Source organism: Balaenoptera borealis (assembly GCF_965194805.1).
Source record: "Balaenoptera borealis genome assembly, chromosome: 3".
Classification (NCBI taxonomy): domain Eukaryota; kingdom Metazoa; phylum Chordata; class Mammalia; order Artiodactyla; family Balaenopteridae; genus Balaenoptera; species Balaenoptera borealis.
In genome coordinates this window covers 119928881-119954183 of record NC_138866.1, presented here as the reverse complement: position 1 = coordinate 119954183, position 25303 = coordinate 119928881, and the positions used below count along the sequence as shown (strand labels likewise).

At 42.4% G+C, this 25303-nt stretch overlaps 1 protein-coding gene and 1 long non-coding RNA gene across 2 annotated transcripts in view; both read left to right on the top strand.

Annotated features, from left to right (window-relative positions):
* The first annotated feature begins 1322 nt into the window (after positions 1 to 1322).
* Positions 1323 to 25303, top strand: part of HEXA (hexosaminidase subunit alpha) — a 39078-nt gene continuing 15097 nt past the window's right edge. The window contains exon 1 of the mRNA XM_082383585.1: positions 1323 to 1622. Within this exon, the coding sequence (XP_082239711.1) occupies positions 1370 to 1622 (253 nt within the window). The 5' untranslated portion in view covers positions 1323 to 1369. The remainder of the gene's footprint in view (positions 1623 to 25303) is intronic.
* On the top strand, positions 21518 to 23455 carry LOC309624903. Its single transcript, XR_014242198.1, has 2 exons — positions 21518 to 22619; positions 23072 to 23455. It is a non-coding gene; the product is annotated as an uncharacterized lncRNA (long non-coding RNA).

The following is a 25303-nucleotide window of genomic DNA, read 5'->3' as shown; positions in this document are numbered from 1 at the left end:
TTTAACTTTTAATGGTTGTTCATTACTTTTCTGATTGTCTGATATACTGTCAGAGAGAGGATAACTGGAATAATATGTTTGGAATATTCTCTCAACAATAATCTCTAAGTATTTTCATTAGTAATTTTTACAGTCTCCTTATTTGGGTCCAGTTCCTTCATTTTGTGACTCTTCTATGTAAATTACTTCTGTCTCCTGGTACTGTGCTCTGATAATATAGTGGTGAGCAAGGAAGACAGGGTCCCTGACTCAGTAAATAACTGTGTTCTCACTGATCAGCCCTCAAGCCTCTCATGTATTAACCCCTCTGCTTCTGAGCAGATCCACTATTTCCTGGATCTACAGCTCTCTTCCTTTCCCACTGCTATAGTTCAAGATCTTATTATCTTCCACCTCCAATTAAAAAAAAAAAAAAAAAAAAAGAAGGCCTCCCTAACTGGTTTCTTATCCATCCGACTATTCAACATGAGATTTCTAAAATGCAAATCTTTGGGCTGATTTTCAATTGCCCACAAAATTAAGTCCCGACTCTGGGACTTCCTATGTAAACCCCTGCGGAACTTCTCTCTGGGTGTAAGACCTGTCTTATCTCTGGGTATTCTCCAGCTTGCACCCAAAGTTCAAGCAATGTCTTACTGCTTGCAGTAAGTACAGGACCTACCTGTTCGCGGAGTTTTGTCTGTGAGGAGAGGATTTGGGGGCGGTTACTAGGATATTATCAACCATTAAAGGAAGAGCCTACACCAGAGGCTGGAAATGGGACGCCTCAAGCTTGCTGTGAAAGTACACATTTTTTCCCCAGTCGTGGGTATATCCCATTTTTGTGATCTTATGATGCCCTCTCTAGCTGAGCCATTCTTACCACCTAATTCCAGCCCCTTTCTGACCCACAGCATCAAAAGGAGTTGTGCTTTTAAGCCTCCATTTTTTTGTTTCTTAAGTTCCCTGGGCCTGGGACGTCCTTTACCTCCCAGCAGGCCTCGCGATCTCTTATTCCGTGTTCACGATTCGGGAAACTTCCCTTTCTCGCTCGCCCACTCGGCCTCCCCACGTGGGGCTTCTACCCTCTGGTGCGCTTATAGTTCTGTGATCGCAGGCCTGGCACCTGCGGTGGTGCATTTAGCTACTGCTCCACCAGGCCCGTGAACCGCCTGCACCTGAACCATCGCCGATGCCCCGCACCATTCACTGCGCGCCACAGGAGCTCCGGGCTCACGCCGGGACTGGAGCGACGGGGAATCGGTCCTCCGGGGTCGCTGCTGAAGAGCTGCCTCCGGTCACGTGACGCGCCGGTTGTCACGCGGGGGCGGCTCACCTGACCAGGGTGTCACGTGGCTCGGCTCGCTGGGAGAGAGGAGACCGGCGGGCCATGGTAGGCTCCACGCTCTGGTTTTCGCTGCTGCTGGCGGCAGCGTTCGCCTGGCGGGCGACGGCCCTGTGGCCATGGCCCCAGTACATTCAAACCTTCGAGCGGCGCTACACCATCTTCCCTCACAGCTTCCAATTCCAGTACCACGTCAGTTCGGCCGCGCAGGTGGGCTGCTCCGTCCTCGACGAGGCTTTCCAACGCTACCGTGACCTGCTCTTCGGTTCCGTGTCCTTCCACTTTCCCCAACCCATGGGTGAGTCGCACCTGCCCCGTCTCGTTCCCGGGCTCCGAGAGGGCCTGCCTTGGGACAGCTCCCCCAAACCTCCTGAAACGCCCTTCCTTTGGCTGTTGACCAACCCAGTAGTCTATCCCAGTCCTCTAGCCTCTACTTCCACCTGCCCTTTTTCTCCAGCTGTCCTCTCAGCCTCCCCAAGGATTAGTCCCCCACCTTCATTCACTTCTTCACCGAGCTGACTTCTGCGGCCAGGGCTTATCCGGAATCCTGCCCTCGGGCTATGTATTTCACCAAAAATGTCTGCTTTAGGACTACAGTTCATTCAGGATAGCAAATTACTGAAAATACGGTGCCAGTAGATATCTGACTGTGTTCAGGTGTCCAGGGTCCTAGTGAGGCTGTGACCAGGGTTGGGGAGAGGAGACCAGAGCTGACACTCAAAATTGGTAAGACAAGACAAGAGAGATATGCAAAATTACATAAAAGTATCTGACACATAACATATTAGGTAAATGCTTAAACTGTGAGAAAAATCATAGAACACTTGCATAAGGAAATGTGTTTTGAGCAGGCACTTAAAGTGAGGTGGTGGATGGACAGAAATTGGCCAGGACGGAAAGGACGTTATTCGAGGAAGGAAGGCAGGCTTAGGCAGAAGCACAAAGGGTTATGATTGAGCTCAAAGTGCTTGGCTGGTGTGTGCAATGAGGGTGGGGGGGCTGGGGAGGGGTGAGGTTGGGGAGAGTGTGGGATTGAAATGATGAGTTGGGAGTGCTTTGGATATGGGTTTCATCTGAAATTGCAGGGGCTGGCAGTTTTCTTTAAGGCAGCTGCTGAAAATTGTGTTTGAGGGTGATTATTTCACAGCAAATAGAAGAGTAGAGTCATGAATAGAGTCAGCAATGCAAAGAAATAAAATTCTACCTTATGGGCTTAAAATTTAGAATTTTCTCGAAACTTTTCTGGAATCTAGTTCTCTGGTTATGAGGTATAGGTGTTTATGGAGGGAAGCTATATTTATGGTTGAGCCATACGGTAGTGTCATTTTTTCTAGCGTTTCAAGTATGCTTAAATTACTTTCAAAAGTTCTCATATGAGGGACTTCCCTGGTGGTGCAGTGGTTAAGAGTCCACCTGCCAATGCAGGAAATATGGGTTCGAGCCCTGGTCCGGGAAGATCCCACATGCCGTGGAGCAACTAAGCCCGTGCGCCACAACTATTGAGCCTGTGCTCCAGAGCCCGTGAGCCACAACTACTGAGCCCGCATGCCACAACTGCTGAAGCCCGCGTGCCTAGAGCCTGTGCTCCGCAACAAGAGAATCCACCTCAACGAGAAACCCACGCATCACAACAAAGATTAGCCCGCGCTCACCACCACTAGAGAAAGGCCGCACGCAGCAATGAAGACCCAATGCAGCCAAAAAATATATATATATAATTAATTAATTTTTTAAAAGATGTTTAAAAAGTGTTGTCATTTGATATGTAGCATTAAAAGTATTCAATCAAAAAAATGGCACTTAGAGTGTGACAGATGATTTAGGGAAAGAAATAGCATCAAAGGTAGTTCTTCACTGGTAAGAGGCATTAGGCCAAGGAGGATAAAAGGTATGCTCTTTGTGTCCATGGTCGATCACATACTTCTCTGAATCCTTCATGACAAGTAATAGAATGCTTCACATAAAACTGGCACTCAGAATATGTTTATTTTGGTATAGAAAAGTTAGAGACTGACTTAAATCTGTCACCTAATTGGTGGTTTGGTATGTGCCTATTCCAGGGCTGGGCACTCGGTGGTTACAGGAAAAATATATGACCCAGTCCCAAGCTTTGCAGTCCAACTGGGGAATATGAAGCAAAAGGATACAGTGTGCTTAAAATGCTTAACAGACACAGGGAACTACATTCAATCTCCTGTAATAAACCCTAATGGAAAAGAATATGAAAAAGAATATATGTATCAATATATATGTATAACTGAATCACTTTGCTATACACCAGAAACTAACAACATTATAAATCAACTATACTTTAATAAAATAAAAGGCTTAAAAGGTACTTAGAATGTTTACTAGTATTATATAATTAGGATAATTCCTGTACTTCTAAAAATTAAGCCTTTACCTGCATTGCTATAGGACTAGAGAAATAGGGAGGTTATGTGACAATGGTGTGCTGTAAATTCCCTAATGAAACAGATTTAGAGACAGATAAGAAACTAAATAAAATGTTTATTTCAATTTATTACCTCCCTGTAAATGAATTTGCTCTATTAGTTGAGGGGTCTTATCCACTGACATAATGAAAGGTGTTTTGGATGAACATTACCAAAGATAGACAAGTAACTTCCTTCTCTGATGTTCCTCCTATGGAGTCTTCTCTTTGGAATACAGGTCCTGGATAGGCTTTCAAATGACTTGAGCCATAATCCTGTTTCTGCAAAAAGAAGGAAGAATCTATGGAGGAAAACAACATCAACAAAGCCCAAACTGTAGTATATTTCCCTATGGGGTTGATTTTAGTAAAGAAAACAACATAGCAAGTTAAAACTTAGCTAAAGCTTCTCCAGATAACTTCCTTCCTTGTAGGCTTTGGGCCAGTGTCTTTCTTTTTTTTTTTTTAATATTTGAATTTTATTTTATTTATTTTTTTATACAGCAGGTTCTTATTAGTTATCTATTATATATATATTAGTGTATATATGTCAATCCCAATCTCCCAATTCATCCCACCACCACCACCCCCAACTTTCCCCCTTTGGTGTCCATATGTTTGTTCTCTACATCTGTGTCTCTTTTTCTGCCCTGCAAACCGGTTCATCTGTACCATTTTTCTAGGTTCCACATATATGTGTTAATATACGATATTTGTTTTTCTCTTTCTGACTTACTTCACTCTCTATGACAGTCTCTAAATCCATCCACATCTCTACAAATGACCCAGTTTCATTTCTTTTTATGGCTGAGTAATATTCCATTGTATATATGTGCCACATCTTCTTTATCCATTCATCTGTCGATGGGCATTTAGGTTGCTTCCATGTCCTGGCTCTTGTAAATAGTACTGCAATGAACATTGTGGTACATGTCTCTTTTTGAATTATGGTTTTCTCAGGGTATATGCCCAGTAGTGTGATATCTGGGTCATATGGTAGTTCTATTTTTAGTTTTTTAAGGAACCTCCATTCTGTTCTCCATAATGGCTGTATCAATTTACATTCCCACCAATAGTGCAAGAGGGTTCCCTTTTCTCCACACCCTCTCCAGCATTTGTTGTTTGTAGATTTTCTGATGATGTCCATTCTGACTGGTGTGATGTGATGCCTTATTGTAGTTTTGATTTGCATTTCTCTAATAATTAGTGATGTTGAGCAGCTTTTCATGTGCTTCTTGGCCATCTGTATGTCTTCTTTGGAGAAATGTCTTTTTAGGTCTTCTGCCCATTTTTGGATTGGGTTGTTTGTTTTTTTAATATTGAGCTGCATGAGCTGTTTATATATTTTGGAGATTAATCCTTTGTCCATTGATTCGTTTGCAAATATTTTCTCCCATTCTGAGGGTTGTCTTTTCGTCTTGTTTGTAGTGCTTTGCAAAAGCTTTTAAGTTTCATTAGGTCCCATTTGTTTATTTTTGTTTTTATTTCCATTACTCTAAGAGGTGGATCAAAAAAGATCTTGCTGTGATTTATGTCAAAGAGTGTTCTTCCTGTGTTTTCCTCTAAGACTTTTATAGTGTCCAGTCTTTCATTTAGGTCTCTAATCCATTTTGAGTTTATTTTTGTGCATGGGGTTAGGGAGTGTTCTAATTTCATTCTTTTACATGTAGCTGTCCAGTTTTCCCAGCACCACTTATTGAAGAGACTGTCTTTTCTCCATTGTATATCCTTGCCTCCTTTGTCATAGATTAGTTGACCATAGGTGTGTCGGTTTATCTCTGGGCTTTCTATCCTGTTCCATTGATCTATATTTCTGTTTTTGTGCAAGTACCATATTGTCTTGATGACTGTAGCTTTGTAGTATAGTCTGAAGTCAGGGAGTCTGATTCCTCCAGCTCCGTTTTTTTCCCTCAAGACTGCTTTGGCTATTTGGGGTCTTCTGTGTCTCCATACAGATTTTAAGATTTTTTTATTCTAGTTCTGTAAAAAATGCCATTGGTAATTTGATAGGGATTGCGTTGAACCTGTAGATTGCTTTGCGTAGAATAGTCATTTTCACAATGTTGATTCTTCCAATCCAAGAACATGGTATATCTCTCCATCTGTTTCTGTCATCTTTGATTTCTTTCATCAGTGTCTTATAGTTTTCTGAGTACAGGTCTTTTACCTCCTTAGGTAGGTTTATTCCTAGGTATTTTATTCTTTTTGTTGCAGTAGTGAATGGGATTATTTCCTTAATTTCTCTTTCTGATCTTTTATTGTTAGTGTATAGGACTGCAAGAGATTTCTGTGCATTTATTTGGTATCCTGCAACTTTACCAAATTCATTGATTAGCTCTAGTAGTTTTCTGGTGGCATCTTTAGGATTCTCTATGTATAGTATCATGTCATCTGCAAACAGTGACAGTTTTACTTCTTCTTTTCCAATTTATATTCCTTTTATTTCTTTTTCTTCTCTGATTGCCGTGGCTAGGGCTTCCAAAACTATGTTGAATAATAGTGGCGAGCGTGGACATCCTTGTCTTGTTCCTGATCTTTGAGGAAATGCTTTCAGTTTTTCACCATTGAGAATGATGTTTGCTGTGGGTTTGTCGTATATGGCCTTTATTATGTTGTGGTAGGTTGCCTCTATGCCCACTTTCTGAAAAGTTTTTATCATAAATGGGTGTTGAATTTTGTCAAAAGCTTTTTCTGCATCTATTGAGATGATCATATGGTTTTTATTCTTCAATTTGTTAATATGGTGTATCACATTGATTGATTTGCGTATATTGAAGAATCCTTGCATCCCTGGGATAAATACCATTTGATCATGGTGTATGATCCTTTTAGTGTGTTGTTGAATTCTGTTTGCTAGTACTTTGTTGAGGATTTCTACATCTATATTCATCAGTGTTATTGGTCTGTAATTTTCTTTTTTTGTAGTATCTTTGTCTGGTTTTGGTATCAGGGTGATGGTGGCCTCATAGAATGAGTTTGGGAGTGTTCCTTCCTCTGCAATTTTTTGGAAGAGTTTGAGAAAGATGGGTGTTAGCACTTCTCTAAATGTTTGATAGAATTCACCTGTGAAGCCATCTTGTCCTGGACTTTTCTTTGTTGGAAGATTTTAAATCCCAGTTTCAATTTCATTACTTGTGATTGGTCTGTTCATATTTTCTATTTCTTCCTGGTTCAGTTTTAGAAGGTTATACCTTTCTAAGAATTTGTCCATTTCTAACAGGTTGTCCATTTTATTGGCATAGAGTTGCTTGTAGTAGTCCCTTAGGATGCTTTGTATTTCTGCGGTGTCCATTGTAATTTCTCCTTTTTCATTTTTCATTTTATTGATTTGAGTCCTCTCCCTCTTGATGAGTCTGGCTAATGGTTTATCAATTTTGTTTATCTTCTCAAAGAACCAGCTTGTAGTTTTATTGATCTTTGCTATTGTTTTCTTTGTTTCTATTTCATTTATTTCTGCTCCGATCTTTATGATTTCTTTCCTTCTGCTACGTTTGGGTTTTCTTTGTTTTTCTTTCTCTAGTTCCTTTAGGTGTAAGGTTAGATTGTTTATTTGAGATTTTTCTTGTTTCTTGAGGTAGGCTTGTATAGCTATAAACTTGCCTCTTAGAACTGCTTTTGCTGCATCCCATAGGTTTTGGATCGTCGTGTTTTCACTGTCATTTGTCTCGAGGTATTTTTTGATTTCCTCTTTGATTTCTTCAGTGATGTCTTGGTTATTTAGTAACGTATTCTTTAGCCTCCATGTGTTTGTGTTTTTTACGTTTTTTCCCCTGTAATTGATTTCTTATCTGATAGCGTTGTGGTCAGAAAAGATGCTTGATATGATTTCAATTTTCTTAAATTTACTAAGGATTGATTTGTGAACCAAGATGTGATCTATCCTGGAGAATGTTCCATGTGCACTTGAGAAGAAAGTGTAATCTGCTGTTTTTGGATGGAATGTCCTATAAATATCAATTAAATCTATCTGGTCTATTGTGTCATTTAAAGCTTGTGTTTCCTTAATAATTTTGTTTGGATGATCTGTCCATTGGTGTAAGTGAGGTGTTAAAGTCCCCCACTATTATTGTGTTACTGTCGATTACCTCTTTTATAGCTGTTAGCAGTTGCCTTATGTATTGAGGTGCTCCTGTGTTGGGTGCATATATATTTATGATTGTTATATCTTCTTCTTGGATTGATCCCTTGGTCATTATGTAGTGTCCTTCCTTGTCTCTTGTAACATTCTTTATTTTAAAGTCTATTTTATCTGATATGAGTATTGCTACTCCAGCTTTCTTTTGATTTCCATTTGCATGGAATATCTTTTTCCATCCCCTCACTTTCAGTCTGTATGTATCCCTAGGTCTGAAGTGGGTCTCTTGTAGACAGCATATATATGGGTCTTGTTTTTGTATCCATTCAGCAAGCTTGTGTCTTTTGGTTGGAGCATTTAATCCATTCACGTTTAAGGTAATTATCGATATGTATGTTCCTATTACCATTTTCTTAAGTGTTTTGGGTTTGTTTTTGTAGGTCCTTTTCTTTTCTTGTGTTTCCCACTTAGAGAAGTCCCTTTAGCATTTGTTGTAGAGCTGGTTTGGTGGCGCTGAATTCTCTTAGCTTTTGCTTGTCTGTAAGGCTTTTGATTTCTCCATCGAATGTGAATGGGATCCTTGCCGGGTAGAGTAATCTTGGTTGTAGGTTCTTCCCTTTCATCACTTTAAATATATCATGCCACTCCCTTCTGGCTTGTAGAGTTTCTGCTGAGAAATCACCTGTTAACCTTATGGTAGTTCCTTTGTATGTTATTTGTCGTTTTTCCCTTGTTGCTTTCAATAATTTTTCTTTGCCTTTAATTTTCGTCAATTTGATTACTATGTGTCTTGGCGTGTTTCTCCTTGGGTTTATCCTGTCTGGGACTCTGCACTTCCTGGACTTGGGTGGCTATTTCCTTTCCCATGTTAGGGAAGTTTTTGACTATAATCTGTTCAAATATTTTCTCCGGTCCTTTCTCTCTCTCTTCTCCTTCTGGGACCTCTATAATGCGAATGTTGTTGCGTTTAATGTTGTCCCAGAGGTCTCTTAGGCTGTCTTCATTTCTTTTCATTCTTTTTTCTTTATTCTGTTCCACGGCAGTGAATTCCACCATTCTGTTTTCCAGGTCACTTATCCGTTCTTGTGTCTCACTTATTCTGCTACTGATTCCTTCTAGTGTATTTTTCATTTCAGTTATTGTATTGCTCATCTCTGTTTGTTTGTTCTTTAATTCTTCTAGGTCTCTGTTAAACATTTCTTGCATCTTCTCGATCTTTGCCTCCATTCTTTTTCTGAGGTCCTGGATCATCTTCACTATCATTATTCTGAATTCTTTTTCTGGAAGGTTGCCTATCTGCACTTCATTTAGTTGTTTTTTGGGGTTTTATCTTGTTCCTTCATCTGGTACAAAGTCCTCTGCCTTTTCATTTTGTCTATCTTTCTGTGAATGTGATTTTCCTTCCACAGGCTTCAGAATTGTAGTTCTTCCTGCTTTTGCTGTCTGCCCTCTGGTGGATGAGGCTATCTAAGAGGCTTGTGCAAGCTTCCTGATGGGAGAGACTGGTGGTGGGTAGGGCTCAGTAAAACTTTAATCTGCTTGTCTGCTGATGGGTGGGGCTGGGTTCCCTCCCTGTTGGTTGTTTGGCCTGAGGCAACCCAACACTGGAGCCTGCCCAGCTCTTTGGTGGGGCTAATGGCGGACTCTGGGAGGGCTCACACCAAGGAGTACTTCCCAGAACTTCTGCTGCCAGTGTCCTTGTCCCCATGGTGAGCCACAGCCACCCCCTGCCTCTGCAGGAGACCCTCCAACACTAGCAGGTAGGTCTGGTTCAGTCTCCTATGGGGTCACTGCTCCTTCCCCTGGGTCCCGATGTGCACACTACTTTGTGTGTGCCCTCCAAGAGTGGAGTCTCTATTTCCTCCAGACCTGTTGAAGTCCTGCAGTCAAGTCCTGCTAGCCTTCAAAGTCTGATTCTCTAGGAATTCCTCCTCCCGTTGCCAGACCCACAGATTGGGCAGGCTGACGTGGGGCTCAGAACCTTCACTCCAGTGGGTGGACTTCTGTGGTATAAGTGTTCGCCAGTGTGTGAGTCATATACCCAGCAGTTACGGGATTTGATTTTATTGTGATTGTGCCCCTCCTACCATCTCATTGTGGCTTCTCCTTTGTCTTTGGATGTGGGGTATCTTTTTTGGTGAGTTCCAGTGTCATCCTGTTGATGATTGTTCAGCAGTTAGTTGTGATTCTGGTGCTCTCGCAAGAGGGAGTGAGTGCACGTCCTTCTACTCTGCCATGTTGAACCAATCTCTCCTCCAGTGTCTTTTTTTTTTTTTTTTTAGTTTTATTTATTTTTTGGTTGTGTTGGGTCTTTGTTGCTGCACATGGGCTTTCTCTAGTTGCTGCGAGCAGGGGCTACTCTTTGTTGTGGTGCATGGGCTTCTCATTGCAGTGGCTTCTTTTGTTGCGGAGCATGGGCTCTAGGCACGTGGACTTCAGTAGTTGTGGCACGTGGGCTCAGTAGTTGTGGCTCGCGGGCTTTAGAGCTCAGGCTCAGTAGTTGTGGCGCATGGGCCTAGTTGCTGCGCAGCATGTGGGATCTTCCCAGACCAGGGCTCGAACCCGTGTCCCCTAAATTGGCAGGTGGATTCTTAACCACTGTGCCACCAGGGAAGTCCCATGGGCCAGTGTCTTTCTTTTTTTTTTTTTTTAATTTTTTTTTATTTTTGGCTGCATTGGGTCTTCATTGTGGCATGCGGGCTTTCTCTAGTTGCAGCGAGCAGGGGCTACTTTTCATTGTGGTGTGTGGGCTTCTCATTGCAGTGGCTTCTCTTGTTGCAGAGCACGAGCTGTAGGCACGTGGGGTTCAGTAGTTGTGGCACATGGGCTCAGTAGTTGTGGCTCACAGGCTCTAGAGTGCAGGCACTGTAGTTGTGGTGCGTGGGCTTAGTTGCTCCGCGACATGTGGGATCTTCCCGGACCGAGGCTTGAAGCCGTGTCCTCTGCATTGGCAGGCGGATTCTTAACCAGTGCGCCACCAGGGAAGTCCCATGGGCCAGTGTCTTTCTTAATCCAGCACAACTTCTGGTTTTGATCTGATCCTGGAATTCAGTGAAGTTCATATTTACATTTTCTAAAGAACAAGTCTAGTGTTGAGGTTCAACTCTATTCTGAATTTTCCTCCAAGGGTTAGCTGTAGTTATTAATTGTAAATGATTTGTGGAAGTGTTTAGTATTTGCTACCTATTTTGTAGTTGACAGGTGTTTCTGCCAACTGGAGTGTGTGTGTTGCATGTTGTTAAACCTGTTAAATGGAATTATTTTAGATATTTGAATAAGCCTAGTTCTCTGTTTTGATTATTAAGCCACATCGTGTTTGCAAATCAAAGATCTGCTTATTTGGGATTGCACCCAACTAATGTTGCTCCATATACTTTTTGGGGTGCTTGATGGAGTTGATAAAGCCCAGGTAAAGTGACTAAATCTGATTATGTCATATGACTGCATTCTTCTTTGCTTTTCCTGAAACTAGTTGATTGAATCCATAGTCCTTAATGGTTATTATAAAGTTCCAATCCTGTTCTGATGTTCACACGCACATCCCTATGAGTTACTTAGGATGCCATTGTCCCTGAACAAAATAATTCCCACCACCCTTCCCCAGCGCTTTTATTCTAGAATGGAAAGAAGATTACTGTATGAGTATCTGTATCCTTCTGCAGCCATTATCAATATTTGATTTGCTCATCCTCAGATATTAAGTGACCAAGTTAATAAGTAGCATAATTCATTATAATCTGAATCTCCTAAAATGCCTCCTTTGGCCATTCCTTCTATAGTTACGCCCGGAACATAGTAGATACTTAATTATTTGTTGGATATACTAAAATTAACTTGAAAGGGCTTCTTTGTATAAAAGTTTGTAAAAATGCGGCATGGTTTTTGTTTATTTCTAAGATCATCAAAAAGGAGATGATTTGCAGGTTTCATTTAGAATTGATTGTCTTTCCTTTCAAGTTTCAGATTTGGAATATTAGCATGTGATTCCACAGAAAGGAGGATCACATTATGCTGTGGTCCTAACTCAAGCTGCCCTTAACCCATCACAAAATTGGAGATGCATTGGAAATGCATCTAGAGAGTGTAGGAAGAAAACTGATAAGGGGCAGCCTGGCTGGGGAGAAGAGTAATGCTGATTAGTTTTCTCCACTCTAATTGGACTAGTGGCTGTGTACACTTTAACCTTTCCCATGACAAGGACAAGGCATAGTCCTGCAGAAGACTTACATATATTGTCTTAAAAGCAAAGAGGAAGAATACAATGCAGGAAGAGAGTTTTGTAGTAGAATTATTTTTCTTGTGAAGGGGTATGCGGAGGACGGAGGGATACATAAGGAGGAAAAATACAGTGATTGGGGAAGAATAGGTTTGCAGCAGGAGCATCGTTTTTAGTGAGGGGCAAAATAATTGTGTTCCATTTTGAATTCCTGGGCCTAGATTATCTTGGCCTGCGGTCCTCAACCAGCCTCTCTTCTCACTGCTGAACCCAAGAAGCTCAGCTTGGTCAAGATGTGTGTGGGTAGTCTGGGCCTGGTTTATGAAAAATTCCAGTCTTATTTCCTTGAGCTATCGTTGCTTACCCCTCACCCTGCTTGAAGACCTATCTCAGTAGAGGACTCAGGATCTGAAACATGATTTATTCAGGAGTCAGCCAGAGAATGTTTATTAATCACTTCTTTAACTATGTGCCCTTGGCAAATTGCCTAACTTGCAAGCACCTACTGCTGCTTTTTTTAAATTTTTTTTTTTTAATGCTATTCTGGTCTGCTTACATTCTTTTTATGTATGTATGTATGTATGTATGGCTGTGTTGGGTCTTCGTTTCTGTGCGAGGGCTTTCTCTAGTTGTGGCAAGCGGGGGCCACTCTTCATCGCGGTGCGGGGGCCACTTTCATCGCGGTGCGGGGGCCACTCTGCATCGCGGTGCGCGGGCCTCTCACTATTGCGGCCTCTCTTGTTGCGGAGCACAGGCTCCAGACGGGCAGGCTCAGTAATTGTGGCTCATGGGCCGAGTTGCTCTGCGGCATGTGGGATCTTCCCAGACCAGGGCTCGAACCCGCGTCCCCTGCATTGGCAGGCAGATTCTCAACCACTGCGCCACCAGGGAAGCCCTGCTTTTTTTTTTTAATGTGCCTACATTACAAGCATTTCTGAGGATAACAAGGAGATAATGATGAGTGTTTTTACAAACTTTGGAGGAGGATACACAGCAGAAGGAAGAACTTGGTGATTTAAAAAATGAAACAAAATACAAATAACACGTCTAAGCCACAGAGCTGCCCTTCCTCCCATCTCCTTCCACTCCACTTCCTCACCTCCACACAGAAGAGTGAAGCAGGGCATTGGAGGTTTTTTTCCAGTTGATATCTTCTTTTTTGATTTGTTTTTGTTTTTAACAGCAGGTGTAGGATTTTGTTTTTTCTTTTTCCTTATAGCTACTCAGTCTTTCTGGGGCATGTTGTCGATTTCTTAGCCTGTTGAAGGCATAAACCTCAGTTCTTTTCCTAATGATTTGTCAACTGAAATAAAAATGCACAACGTGAGAGCTGTGAGTTTCAGTTTTATTTGGGGACTTACTGAGGACTGCAGCCCAGGAGGCAGCCTCTCTAATAGGTCTGAGGAACTGCTCCAAAGAGGTAGCCGGGTAGGTCAGCAAGCATATATGTGATTTTGGAGAAAGGGGTACATGCAATCAAGCACACATTTCAGTAGAAGGTTGCTGTTGGTCACGAGGAACAGATATCTTAATGATTTTAGTGCTTTTCTAAGTATGGAAAGATGCAAGAAATTAGATTAATAAAATTTTCTCCTGAAAATATCTAACTATCTGAAGGCCTGTTCTGCCAGTTTTCCCAGAGCCCAGAGTGCCTCATTCCTGATCTCTGCTCTGAACTCCTGTCAGGGTGTGTTGAAGGTCAGCAACTGCATTGGCTAATCACCCAATTCTTGTAGAGCTGGATGATGAGTGACATTCTTCAGGTAACAGTTATACAGAAGGAAAAAAGAGTTTTGCTGCCCAACCAATACTTCTTTCAGAAATGACAGAGGTTGCTCTTATGTTTCTGCATTTTCCAAAATTTCTTCTGCTGGCCCTAGAAACAAGTGACAAGATTAGAGTCAATGTGCATCACCAAGAGGTTTAACCAACTGGATGAGAAGCTTTCTCCCACCTTTGTGGGGCCACTGGACATAAGGTCAGCTGTATAATTGTTACCTAAAGAATGTCACTCGCCATCCCGCTCTGCAAGGATTGGGTGATTAGCCACTGCAGTCACTGACCTTCTCAACACACCATGATAGGAGTTCAGAGCATAGATCTGGAATGAGGCATTCTGTGCTCTGGGAAAAAGAGGAGGTTGGGTCTGTAGAGGTAAGGGGTGTATATGTGAAGGATTTTCTATGATCTGCCTCCAGGCTTATGGTTCTGTAATCTGTTGTAATAGAGAAATGGGTTTGCTTTTCTTCTCTATCCCTGGTTGTAGTGAATAAGACCTATTACTGGGTCAGGAACTTCTCTTTTATTTCCCCTGCATCCGTTTTAAGCTGCTGTTATTGCTTAAGCTCTCTGGCCGTGCACTCAACCCTGATCTCTAGCCAGCAGTGGGGTGCTATCGCTGTGTCCACATCTTGAGGTTGGCTGCGGCTTGGGTCTGGTGTGGAGCTCTCTCCTCTGGAAGTGTATGCTCAGATGCAGGAAGTTTGGGTGCTTGTCAGCTCGGGTGTCAGTAAGTAGCCTCCCTTTCCTTTGTAAAGCTTTGGGTTGGGAGTAAGGGAGACGGCTCACCAGGTACACTGTGTCCTGGATGAAAAGCTTAACTGCTGTCCTATTCAACCTTGTCCTGGTAGTAAGTAGTAACTAGGAACCCATATTTGTGGCTTTGGTCTTTTGACTAGGGCCACAATCCTAGTTTGAGGAAGATTCAGAGTTCCAAGCCCATGTCCCTTTTATGTGTTGGAGTGTCAGCCTGTTTGCCATACAGGGTGGCACCACACAGTAGTGGAGCCCTCAGGCTTCTGTAAGAAGCTCATGAAAAGCCCTCAGGGAAGCTGCTTTTATGGTGTGGTTATCCCACAAGGCACCCTGCCCCTGGGCTCCTCCAGCCAAGTGGCAAAAGTGACTTTTTAAGAAAAGGGAAGTAGGACTTCCCTGGTGGCGCGGTGGTTAAGAATCCACCTGCCAATGCAGTGGACACGGGTTCGAGCCCTGGTCCGGGAAGATCCCACATGCCACGGAGCAACTAAGTCCACGTGCCACAACTACTGAGCCTGTGCTCTAGTCCACAAGTCACATCTACTGAAACCCGCGTGCCTAGAGCCCGTGCTCCGCAACAAGAGAAGCCACCGCAATGAGAAGCCCGCGCACTGCAACAAAGAGTAGCCCCCACTTGCCACAACTAGAGAAAGCCCGCACGCAGCAATGAAGACCCAACACAGCTAAAAAATAAATAAATAAATAAATTTATTTTTAAAAAAGAAAAAGAAAAGGGAAGTAGAAAACGGAAGGAAACTAGCATTTATTGAGTATCTGGCACTTGCTGTATGTTATGCCATCTAATCTTCATAACAGCTCTGTGAGATTGGTGTTATACTCATCTTTCAGAACTGAGACTCAAAGAGGTTAAGTAACACGTCCAGGGTTACACAGCTAGTAGTGGTGGAGCAGAAATTCCAGTCTGGTCTCTTTGTCTACCAAGTTTTTGCTCTTTTCGCTGTGCAATTTTAGGGCAGTCTACTCATAAATACCTTTACCAAACGTTATACCAATTAGTGATTTGGAAAACTACTGGCCTCTGGTAGGATTAAGCCCTGATCAGTAACTTCTGACATCTAATTGCTTTAATCATTAGCACTCAAACTGTAAATATTTTGATCCCTGGCCCATTGTTTTCAGATTCCAGTAGTATTTCTAGCTGGCTTCCTCCCTTCCATTTATCCTTAGTACAAGCAGTTTTTATTAAGCAACAATAATTTGTCAGTAGCACTGGTCCAAGGAATATTAATGAGCTGTCCCTGTCCTTAAAGAATTTACAGTCTCATACCAGAAAGCTACAGTAATCAAAACAGTATGGTACTGGTACAAAAACAAACACATATTTCAGTGGAACAGGATAGAGAGCCCAGAAATAAACAGGCGCACTTATGGTCAATTAATCTATGACAGAGGAGGCAAGAATATACAGTGGAGAAAAGACAGTCTTTTCAATAAGTGGTGCTGGGAAAACTGGACAGCTCCATGTAAAAGAATGAAATTACAACATTCTCTAACACCATACACAAAAATAAACTCAGAAAGGAATTAAAGACCTAAATGTAACACTGGATACTATTGAATGGGAGAAAATATTTGCAAATGATAATGACTGATAAGGGATTAATATCCAACATATGTAAACAGCTCATACAACCCAACATCAAAAAACAACCCAATTAAAAAATGGGCAGAAGAAATGAATAGACATTTTTCCAAAGAGGAAATGCAGATAGCCAACAGACACGTGAAAAGATGCTCAGTATTGCTAGTCATCAGGGAAATGCAAATCAAAACCATAATAAAGTATTACCTCACACCTGTCAGGATGGCTATCATCAAAAAGAACACAAATAACAAATGTTGGCGAGGATGTGGAGAAAAGGGAACCCTTCTACACTGTTGGTAGGAATGTAAATTGGTGCAGCCACTGTGGAAAACAGTGTGGAGGTTTCTCAAAAAACTAAAAATAGAGCTACCATATGACCCAGCAGTTCCACTCCTGGGTATACATCTGAAAAAAACAAAAACACTAATTAGAAAAGATACATGCAACCCAGTGTTCATAGCGGCATCATTTGCAATTGCCAAGATATGAAGGCAACCTAAGTGTCCATCAACAGATGAATGGCTAAAGAAGATGGGGTGTGTGTGTGTGTGTGTGTGTGTGTGTACACACACGCACACACACTCACACAGTGGAATACTACTCAGCCATACAAAAGAATGAAATTTTGTGATTTGTAGCAACATAGATGGACTTGGAGGGCATTATGCTAAGTGAAGTAAGTCAGACAGAGAAAGACAAGTACTGTATGATATCACTTATATGCAGAATCTAAAAAATACACCGAACTAGTGAATACAACAAAAAAGAAGCAGACTCACAGATATAGAGAACAAACTAGTGATTAGCAGTGGGGAAGGGTGAGGGGCAGTATAGGGGTTGGAGAGTGGGAGGTACAAACTGTTGGGTGTAAGATAGGCTCAAGGGTATATTGTACAACACAGGGAATGTAGCCAAGTTACATTATTATTTTGTAATAACCTTAAATGGAAAGTAACCTTTAAAAGTTGTATAGGGCTTCCCTGGTGGCGCAGTGGTTGAGAGTCTGCCTGCTAATGCAGGAGACGCGGGTTCGAGCCCTGGTCTGGGAAGATCCCACATGCCGCGGAGCAACTGGGCCCGTGAGCCACAACTACTGAGCCTGTGCGTCTGGAGCCTGTGCTCCACAACAAGGGAGGCCACGATGGTGAGAGGCCCGCGCACCGCGATGAAGAGTGGCCCCCACTTGCCGCAACTAGAGAAAGCCCTAGCGCAGAAACGAAGACCCAACATAGCAATCAATCAATCAATAAATCTTTAAAAAAAAAAAAAAGTTGTATAAAATTTTTTAAATTAATTTTTTTAAAGACTTAAAAGAATTTACAATTTCTGGAAGTGGAAATACAGACATATGTTAAAGTGTGATTTTTGCTGATAACTTAGGTACACGTGCTTTGGGAACACCTGACGTGTGTGCGTGCAGGGGGTACATTTTGAGAAGACTTCCAGTAAGAGCTGTACAGTGAGATCTGAAAGGAGTTAATGGAGGTGGAGTTAGTAATCCACACAGAAAGAAATGCATGTAGGAAAGGCCTTTAGGAAAGAAGCTTCCATGAGATATTCAAGAAACTCAAGGTCAGTGTGGTCAGTGTGAAGCACGCAGCTGTATGGTGGATCAGCAAGTTCTGAAGCTAGTGGCGGTGGTAGATGCAAGGTCATGAAATGGCCTGGTGAGCCCTGATAAAGAACATGAACTTTATCCTAAGGTCAAGGAAGGCCAATAAAAGCCATTAAACAGCATAAGTGATGTGACAAAACTCTGGCTGCATTGGGGATTGGTGGGGAATGGGACTAGAGGCAGGAAACCCAGTTAAAAGGCTCTTACAGTGGTCTAGATAAGAGGTAAGAGTGGCTGAAGGGGGTTGACGGCTGTACGGACAAAGAAAACTGGAAAGATTGAAGAAAAACTTAGCAAGTGGATGTCCATTGACAGATAAATGGATAAAGAAGATGTGGTATATATACACAATGGAATATTACTCAGGCACAAAAAAGAATGAAATAATGCCATTTGCAGCAACATGGATAGACCTAGAGATTATCATCCTAAGTGAAGTAAATCAGACAGAGAAAGACAAATATCATATATGATATCACTTATATGTGGAATCTTAAGAAATGATACAAATGAACTTATTTATAAAACAGAAACAGACTCACAGACATAGAAAACAAACTTATGGTTACCAAAGGGGAAAGATGGGGGGAAGGATAAATTAGGAGGTTGGGATTAACATATACACACTACTATATATAAAATTGATAATCAACATGGACCTGCTATATAGCACAGGGAACTCTATTTGATACTCTGTAATAACCTATAAAGGAAAAGAATCTGAAAAAGAATAGATACATGTATATGTATAACTGAATCACTTTGTTGTACACCTGAAACTAACACAACATTGTAAATCAACTATACTCCAATATAAAATTTAAAAATTTTTAAAAAGAAAAAAAATTTAGGAAGTGGAATGCTTGAAGGTGGGGGTTATGATGGAGAGGGGGGTGTGAGCATGGCTCTAGATTTGTGATTTAGTAATTTGAATGTGTTCAGCTGCCATTCACAAGGATAGGGAAAACAGTAGGAGAGCAAGGGAAGGAGGGAAGGAGTGAAAAGAGAGAGAGACAGATTGATTAAGAGCTTTAGAGGCGGATAGGAATGATTAAAAGTCAGTTTGATTTTGGACCTGTTGAGTGTGAGGTGTCTGTTTTCTAGCAGACAGTTAGCTATATGGTACTGAAGCTTGAGAGAATGAGTTGGGACATTTCCGAGTCCTAAAGTCACCTAGGATGATAGCTAGCCTCTGGATGGAGAGAAAGACTAGAGACCGGAATCCAAAGTCTTGGGTAAATAAAGAAGTGACAGGAAGTTGCAGAGTGTCGTGACAAGGAGAGGCTCAAGATTTTACAGCTGAACGTCATGAGCCACAGAAGAGAGGTTGTTGCTGTTGTTGTTGCTGCACTCGATGGTGGAGGGTGGATGGCCTGGAAGCAGCCCCATAGCTCAGCCCCAGAATGTGAGGAGGAGCTGCCTCTCAGGGCAAGTGGTAGGGGCAGCAGTATCCTGGGGAGAGCCAGGCTTCAGTGAAGGAGGAAGTAGGAAAGGCTGTGGGTGTTGGTAATTGAATAACCATGGAGTAAGGCTCCAGAGGGTTGGCAGGGATGGGTGATGTGTAGTACAGGTGGCTTGGTGGGGAAGAGGAAACAACCCTTAGAGAGATGGGAGTGTGGGCCCAGAAATGAGCAGAGGTGTTTACGTATTGGGCAGAGTGACAAAGGATGATAGCAGTATGACACAGTAGACTTCCATGACTATAAGACCACGCCAAGGAAACAAGTTCCAGAGGCAAGCAAAAGTTCACATATGTATGTGTATGTATGTGTATATATATACGTGAAAATTTACTATATGACGAAGCATTTCCAATCAAAAGTGAAAAGATGTATTAGTCAATAAATATGTAGGGATGACTGGTTATCCATTTGGAAAAATTTTAAATCTTTACCTCATGTCAAGCACAAAAGTAAATTCCAGGTGTATTAAAGATCTAAGGATATGCCGTAAAACTATTAGAAGGAATCAAAGGAATGATTCACGTAGTCCCAGGGTAGAGGAGGTCTTTCTAAGCAAGCCAATAAAGGAAACCATAAAGGAGAAGACTAACAGATTTGACTACATACAAATTAAAGCAAAAGAACCCATAGGTTAAAGGACAAAATGAGGCAAATATTTGCAACCTTAAAAGACAAGGTTAAAATCTAGAAAGAGCTCCGCAAATCAATAAAAGAAAATTACCTTTAAAAAAAGTGCAAAGACAAATGAACTTATCTACAAAACAGAAACAGACTCACAGACATAGAGAACAGACTTGTGGTTGCCGAGTGGGGTGGTTGGAGAGAGGGATGGACTGGGAGTTTGGGATTGGTAGATGCAAACTATTACATATGTTTGGATATTACATATGGAATGGATAAACAAGGTCCTACTGTATAGCACAGGGAACTATATCCAATCTCTTGGGATAAACCATAATGGGAAAGAATGTAAAAAAAAGAAAGTATATATATGTGTATAACTGAGTCATTTTGATGTACAGCAGAAATTAGCACATCGTAAATCAACTGTACTTCAATTAAAAAAATGTTTTTGTTGGAAAAAAAAGTGCAAAGAATATGACCAGTAAATACAAAGCAATGCTCAAATTCAATCATTATTAAAGAAATACAAATTAAAACAATGCTGTATTTCTTTATCAATCAGGCTGGCACAGATGAAAAAGAAGTGACGTAGTCTAGTTTTGGAAGGACGAAAAGATGGGCCCATATACTTTGGCTCAGATAAACCAGTACAGTAATTTGGAAGAGTAATTGGCAGCATCAAAACTAAAAACTTTAATATTTTTGGCCTAGCATTTCCACCTCTAGTAATTTTCCTACCAAAATCTCTCACAACTGCTTTAACAAAGAATATATATATGAATATTTACTAGAGCATTGTTTATAATATTGAAAATTTAGAAGCATTCCCAAATGTCCACAAAGAGGAGAGAAGTTAGGAGTTTCACCTTTTTTTAAAAAATAAATTTATTTATTTATTTTTATTTTTGGCTGCATTGGGTCTTCATTGCTGCACACGGGCTTTCTCTAGTTGCGGCGAGGGGGGGCTACTCTTCCTTGCGGTGCGCGGGCTTTCATTGTGGTGGCTTCTCTTGTTGCGGAGCACAGGCTCTAGGCACGTGGGCTTCAGCAGTAACAGCGCGTGGTCTCAGTAGTTGTGGCACGCAGGCTCTAGGGCATGTGGGCTTCAGTAGTTGTGGCTCCCGGGCTCTAGAGCGCAGGCTCAGTAGTTGTGGCACATGGGCTTTGTTGCTTCGTGGCATGTGGGATCTTCCCAGACCAAGGATCGAACCCGGGTCCCCTGCATTGGCAAGCAGATTTTTAACCACTGCACCACCAGGGAAGTACCAACTTTTTAAAATTAAAGTATATCTGGGAGTACCCTGGTGGCCTAGTGGTTAGGATTCTGGGCTTTCACTGCTGTGGCCCCTGGTCGGGGAACTGAGATCCCACAAGCCGCACGGTGCAGGCAAAGGAAAAAAAAAAGTGAAAGTATATCTCCAAAATGGAATTCTATTCAACACTTACAAATAATGATGTAGATCTGTATATACTGACATTAAAAGATCTGCAGATCATTTTGGTAAGTGGACAAAAGTTACAAACTAATATTTATTAGGATCTCATTTTTGTTTTAAAAATAAATAAATCTGCATAGTTACAAACACTCGAAAGTGGGTGAAGTGTTAACCAAAGTTATCTCTCATTTTTGTTTTAAAAATAAATAAATCTGCATAGTTACAAACACTCGAAAGTGGGTGAAGTGTTAACCAAAGTTATCTCTTAGGACCTAGAATTATAGGGGGATGTTCTCCTTCGAGTGGGGGAGGGGGTGGAGGAGGACAGATTAAGGTTATTTTTTTTAATTAATTAATTAATTTATTTATTTATTTATTTTTTGGCTGCCTTGGGTCTTCATTGCTACACGTGGGCTTTCTCTAGTTGCGGCGAGCTGGGGCTACTCTTCGTTGCGGTGCACGGGCTCCTCATTGTCGCAGCTTCTCTTGTTGCGGAGCATGGGCTCTAGGCATGCGGGCTTCAGTAGTTGTGGCATGTGGGCTCTAGAGCGCAGGCTCAGTAGTTGTGGCGCACGGGCTTAGTTGCTCCGCAGCTTGTGGGATCTTCCCAGACCAGGGCTCGAACCCGTGTTCCCTGCATTGGCAGGCAGATTCTTAACCGCTGTGCCACCAGGGAAGTCCCCCCGATTAAGTTTTAAAAGTAGAGGAGAAAAGAAAATTTTTAACTACAACTTTTACAAAAGAAGACAGAAGGAAGAATATTCAGGATTCAGCTGTGGGCTAGATGGATTGTATCAATGTTTCTGAGTAGGTATTAGTAGTCTCTGGAGGGTGAAGAATCTTAGGAGTTGTGGAAGGAGGCACCATGGTCCAGACTGAATCCAGCGGCACTATGGAGGGGCTCCAGGCTCAGGGCAGTTGGATTCTCAGACTCCCACTCTACCGGGAGAAGAAGTCTGGCAGGGGTGGTCTTGCCTCTTCCCCTAGACACACCAATGCTCTTGTGTATCAGCTGCTTCCCAGGCTTGGCATACCTTTTCCCCTCTTGGTAGCTGGCAAACACCAACTCGAGGTTCAAGGTCCTGCTCGTAGGTCCCCTTCCAAGGTTAAGCCTCTCTCTCTGCCTCTGGAAAGAGGCAGCTATAATATCTACTGTAGCCTTTATCACACTGTTTTGTAATTGTTGTTTATATTCGTCTCTCCCACTAGACTGTGAGCTCCTCAAGGGCAGGGACCACGGCTTGTTTTTCCTTTTAACTGCCCCAGCACCTAGCACAGGTCCTGATGCACAGTAAGTGCTCCATGTATAGTGGTTGGAATGAGTGGGAAATGAATGATTCCAAGGGCTCTCATTAGGCCAAGTACAGGGAGAGGAAGCCTGGAGGCCATGCATATGAAGCTGGGAGTGGCGGGGAGGGGGGGGCCGGGGGTGGGGGCAAAGTGGGCGTGGAGAACCAGCGTTGGCCCCAGTGAGGAGAGCGCCAGGACTGCGGGGCAGGATAGACCTGAAAGAGTGGGATGTGCCAAAGGCTGGGTTGACTTCCCTAGTTTCCACTCCAGAAGCCAAACCACATGCCACTTTATAACCAAAGCGAGTGGTGTTTTCTTCATGCTGCTGAGATTCTGTGAATTAAACACATTGATATGGTGGAAATGTTTTGATTCACAGAGGAGCAGGGTGGGTCGAGGGACAGGCTATTATGCACTGAGGTAAAGACGTGGCTTCTGGATACCCTGTTGCAGGAATGAGTTCTCCCTTCCAGAGAAGTAGAAAGACCTGAATCTTCGAATTTGTGGACCTAGGAGTCTTCAGAGCAGTGTCTGAAAAGGCTCTTTCTGGATGTCTGGATGTCTTTTTACTCTTCCCCACCCCAGTCCCAGAACTTCAGAAATACGAGGTTTGGGTGTTTAAAAGTAATCTCTACATTAACTGTTTGCCATTTATACCTGATTATTGTGTAGCACAGTCATTATGCATATGTAGCGTTAAATATGCATTTTAAAAATTCTAGCGTCATTCATTTTTTTTTTCCAGCAAACATTTATTGAATGACTACCGTGTGTCAGGCACTGGGAATACAAAGACACTGAGATTGGTCCCTGCTGTTGAGGAACTCACAGCCTTGGTGAGGAGACAGACAAATAAGCAGCCTATATTAAGATACCTGTTATGAAAAATGTATGTATACGTTGCTTCATGATCACATAGGAAGGTCTCTTAGGAAAGGGTGGGGGACTGATAGAAAGTTTTGGAAAAGGAAAACCAGGGCTGTTTCTTAATCAGGTGAGATGTGGAGGCAATGAAAAGTTCGTTGCAACTGGAGGAAGCAATAAATGCAGAGAAAAAGAGGGAGAAAATGTGGCATTTTCAGGGTTCTGTAAAGAGTTCATCGTGCTCCTGTGAGAGTTCCCCCACAGGAGCAGAGAAAGATGAGGCTCGAGTTCGTATAGTCATCCAGCGGATTCTGCACTTTATCCTGAGAGCTGTGGGGAACCATTGTAGACTTTTTTTTTTAAATAAATTTATTTATTTATTTATTTATTTATTTTTGGCTGTGTTGGGTTTTCGTTTCTGTGCACGGGCTTTCTCTAGGTGTGGCGAGTGGGGGCTACTCTTCATCGCGGTGCGCGAGCTTCTCATTGTCGTGGCTTCTCTTGTTGCGGAGCACAGGCTCTAGACACGCAGGCTCAGTAGTTGTGCCTCATGGGCTTAGTTGCTCCGTGGCATGTAGGATCTTCCCAGACCAGGGCTCAAACCTGTGTCCCCTGCATTGGCAGGCAGATTCTTAACCACTGCGCCACCAGGGAAGCCCCATTATAGGATTTTGAGCAGAGATTTTCATAATCTGATTTCCATATTACAAGATCACAAAGGATAAGAGATTGAAATGGGATCTATATGGAGGCAGGGAGAGCAACTGGGAGATTTTTTTAAAGTCCAGGTGAAAACTTGCAAGAGGCTAAATTAAGGCATTGACCCAATGGGGGTGGGAAGATGGTGGTGATGTCAAGAGCCGGGAAGGATTTTGTAGTTATAAACACTTAGTTGGGTCTTTCTTTTTAACTGCTGTAATCTCAGTGCTTAGCACAGGGTTTGGCACATAGGCAGTCAACAAGTATGAGTGAATAAACTTGCGCTCTACTCAGAAGGATGGGAGAAGGAGGAGGTTTCTGGTTTAGGTAAATCAGTAGATGGTGCTGTTATCAGTAGATGGTGCTGTTATCAAACTGAGAAGGTCAGCCAGGAAGCGGAATGAAGAGTTAGTTCAATTCCGTATTTAAGATTTGAAGTGCTTTTGAGACATTTGAGTGGAGGTACTGTATGACTCTAGAGCTCCAGAAGAGTTGGCATGGAAAGGTAGATCTGAGAATCATGAGTCTACCGTGGGAGTGGGTGACATTGTCCGGAGAGAGTATAAAGTGAGGAGAAAAAGAGAAGTCTGGAACCCTGGGGATACCAGCACGTAGGGGTGGGTGAAGGAAAAGGAGAATGAGGAAGCATGTTCAAGGAGTTAGAAGGAAAACCAAGACAGAGCAGTGTCCCTTAAGCTGAGGGAGTTTAGTTTCAAGAAGGTCAGGGCTGTCTGCTGTCTCATGCTGCCAAGAGGTCCTGGAAGTGTTAGTAGCATGCTGCCTCTGTACAGCAGGGATTTTTGTCTGTTTTGGTCACTGTTGTATCCCCAGCACAGAATAGCCTGGCTCATAGTAAGCGCTCAATAAATAACTGTTGAATGAATGAATGAATTTGTTGAAAAGGATCCCTTGAATTTAGTTGCAGAACCACAGGCCCTTGGTGAAGGCATTTTCAAAGGAGTGATGGTGAAGGAAGCCAGATTATAGTGGACTGAGGAGTAGAAAGGAGGTCAGGAAGTGGCTACAAAGAGAGGACTAAGGATGGCCAACTCCATGAGCACCTCTTGTGTGCTGGGCACTGAGCTAAGCACTTCACACGCATTAACTCATTTAATCTTCTCA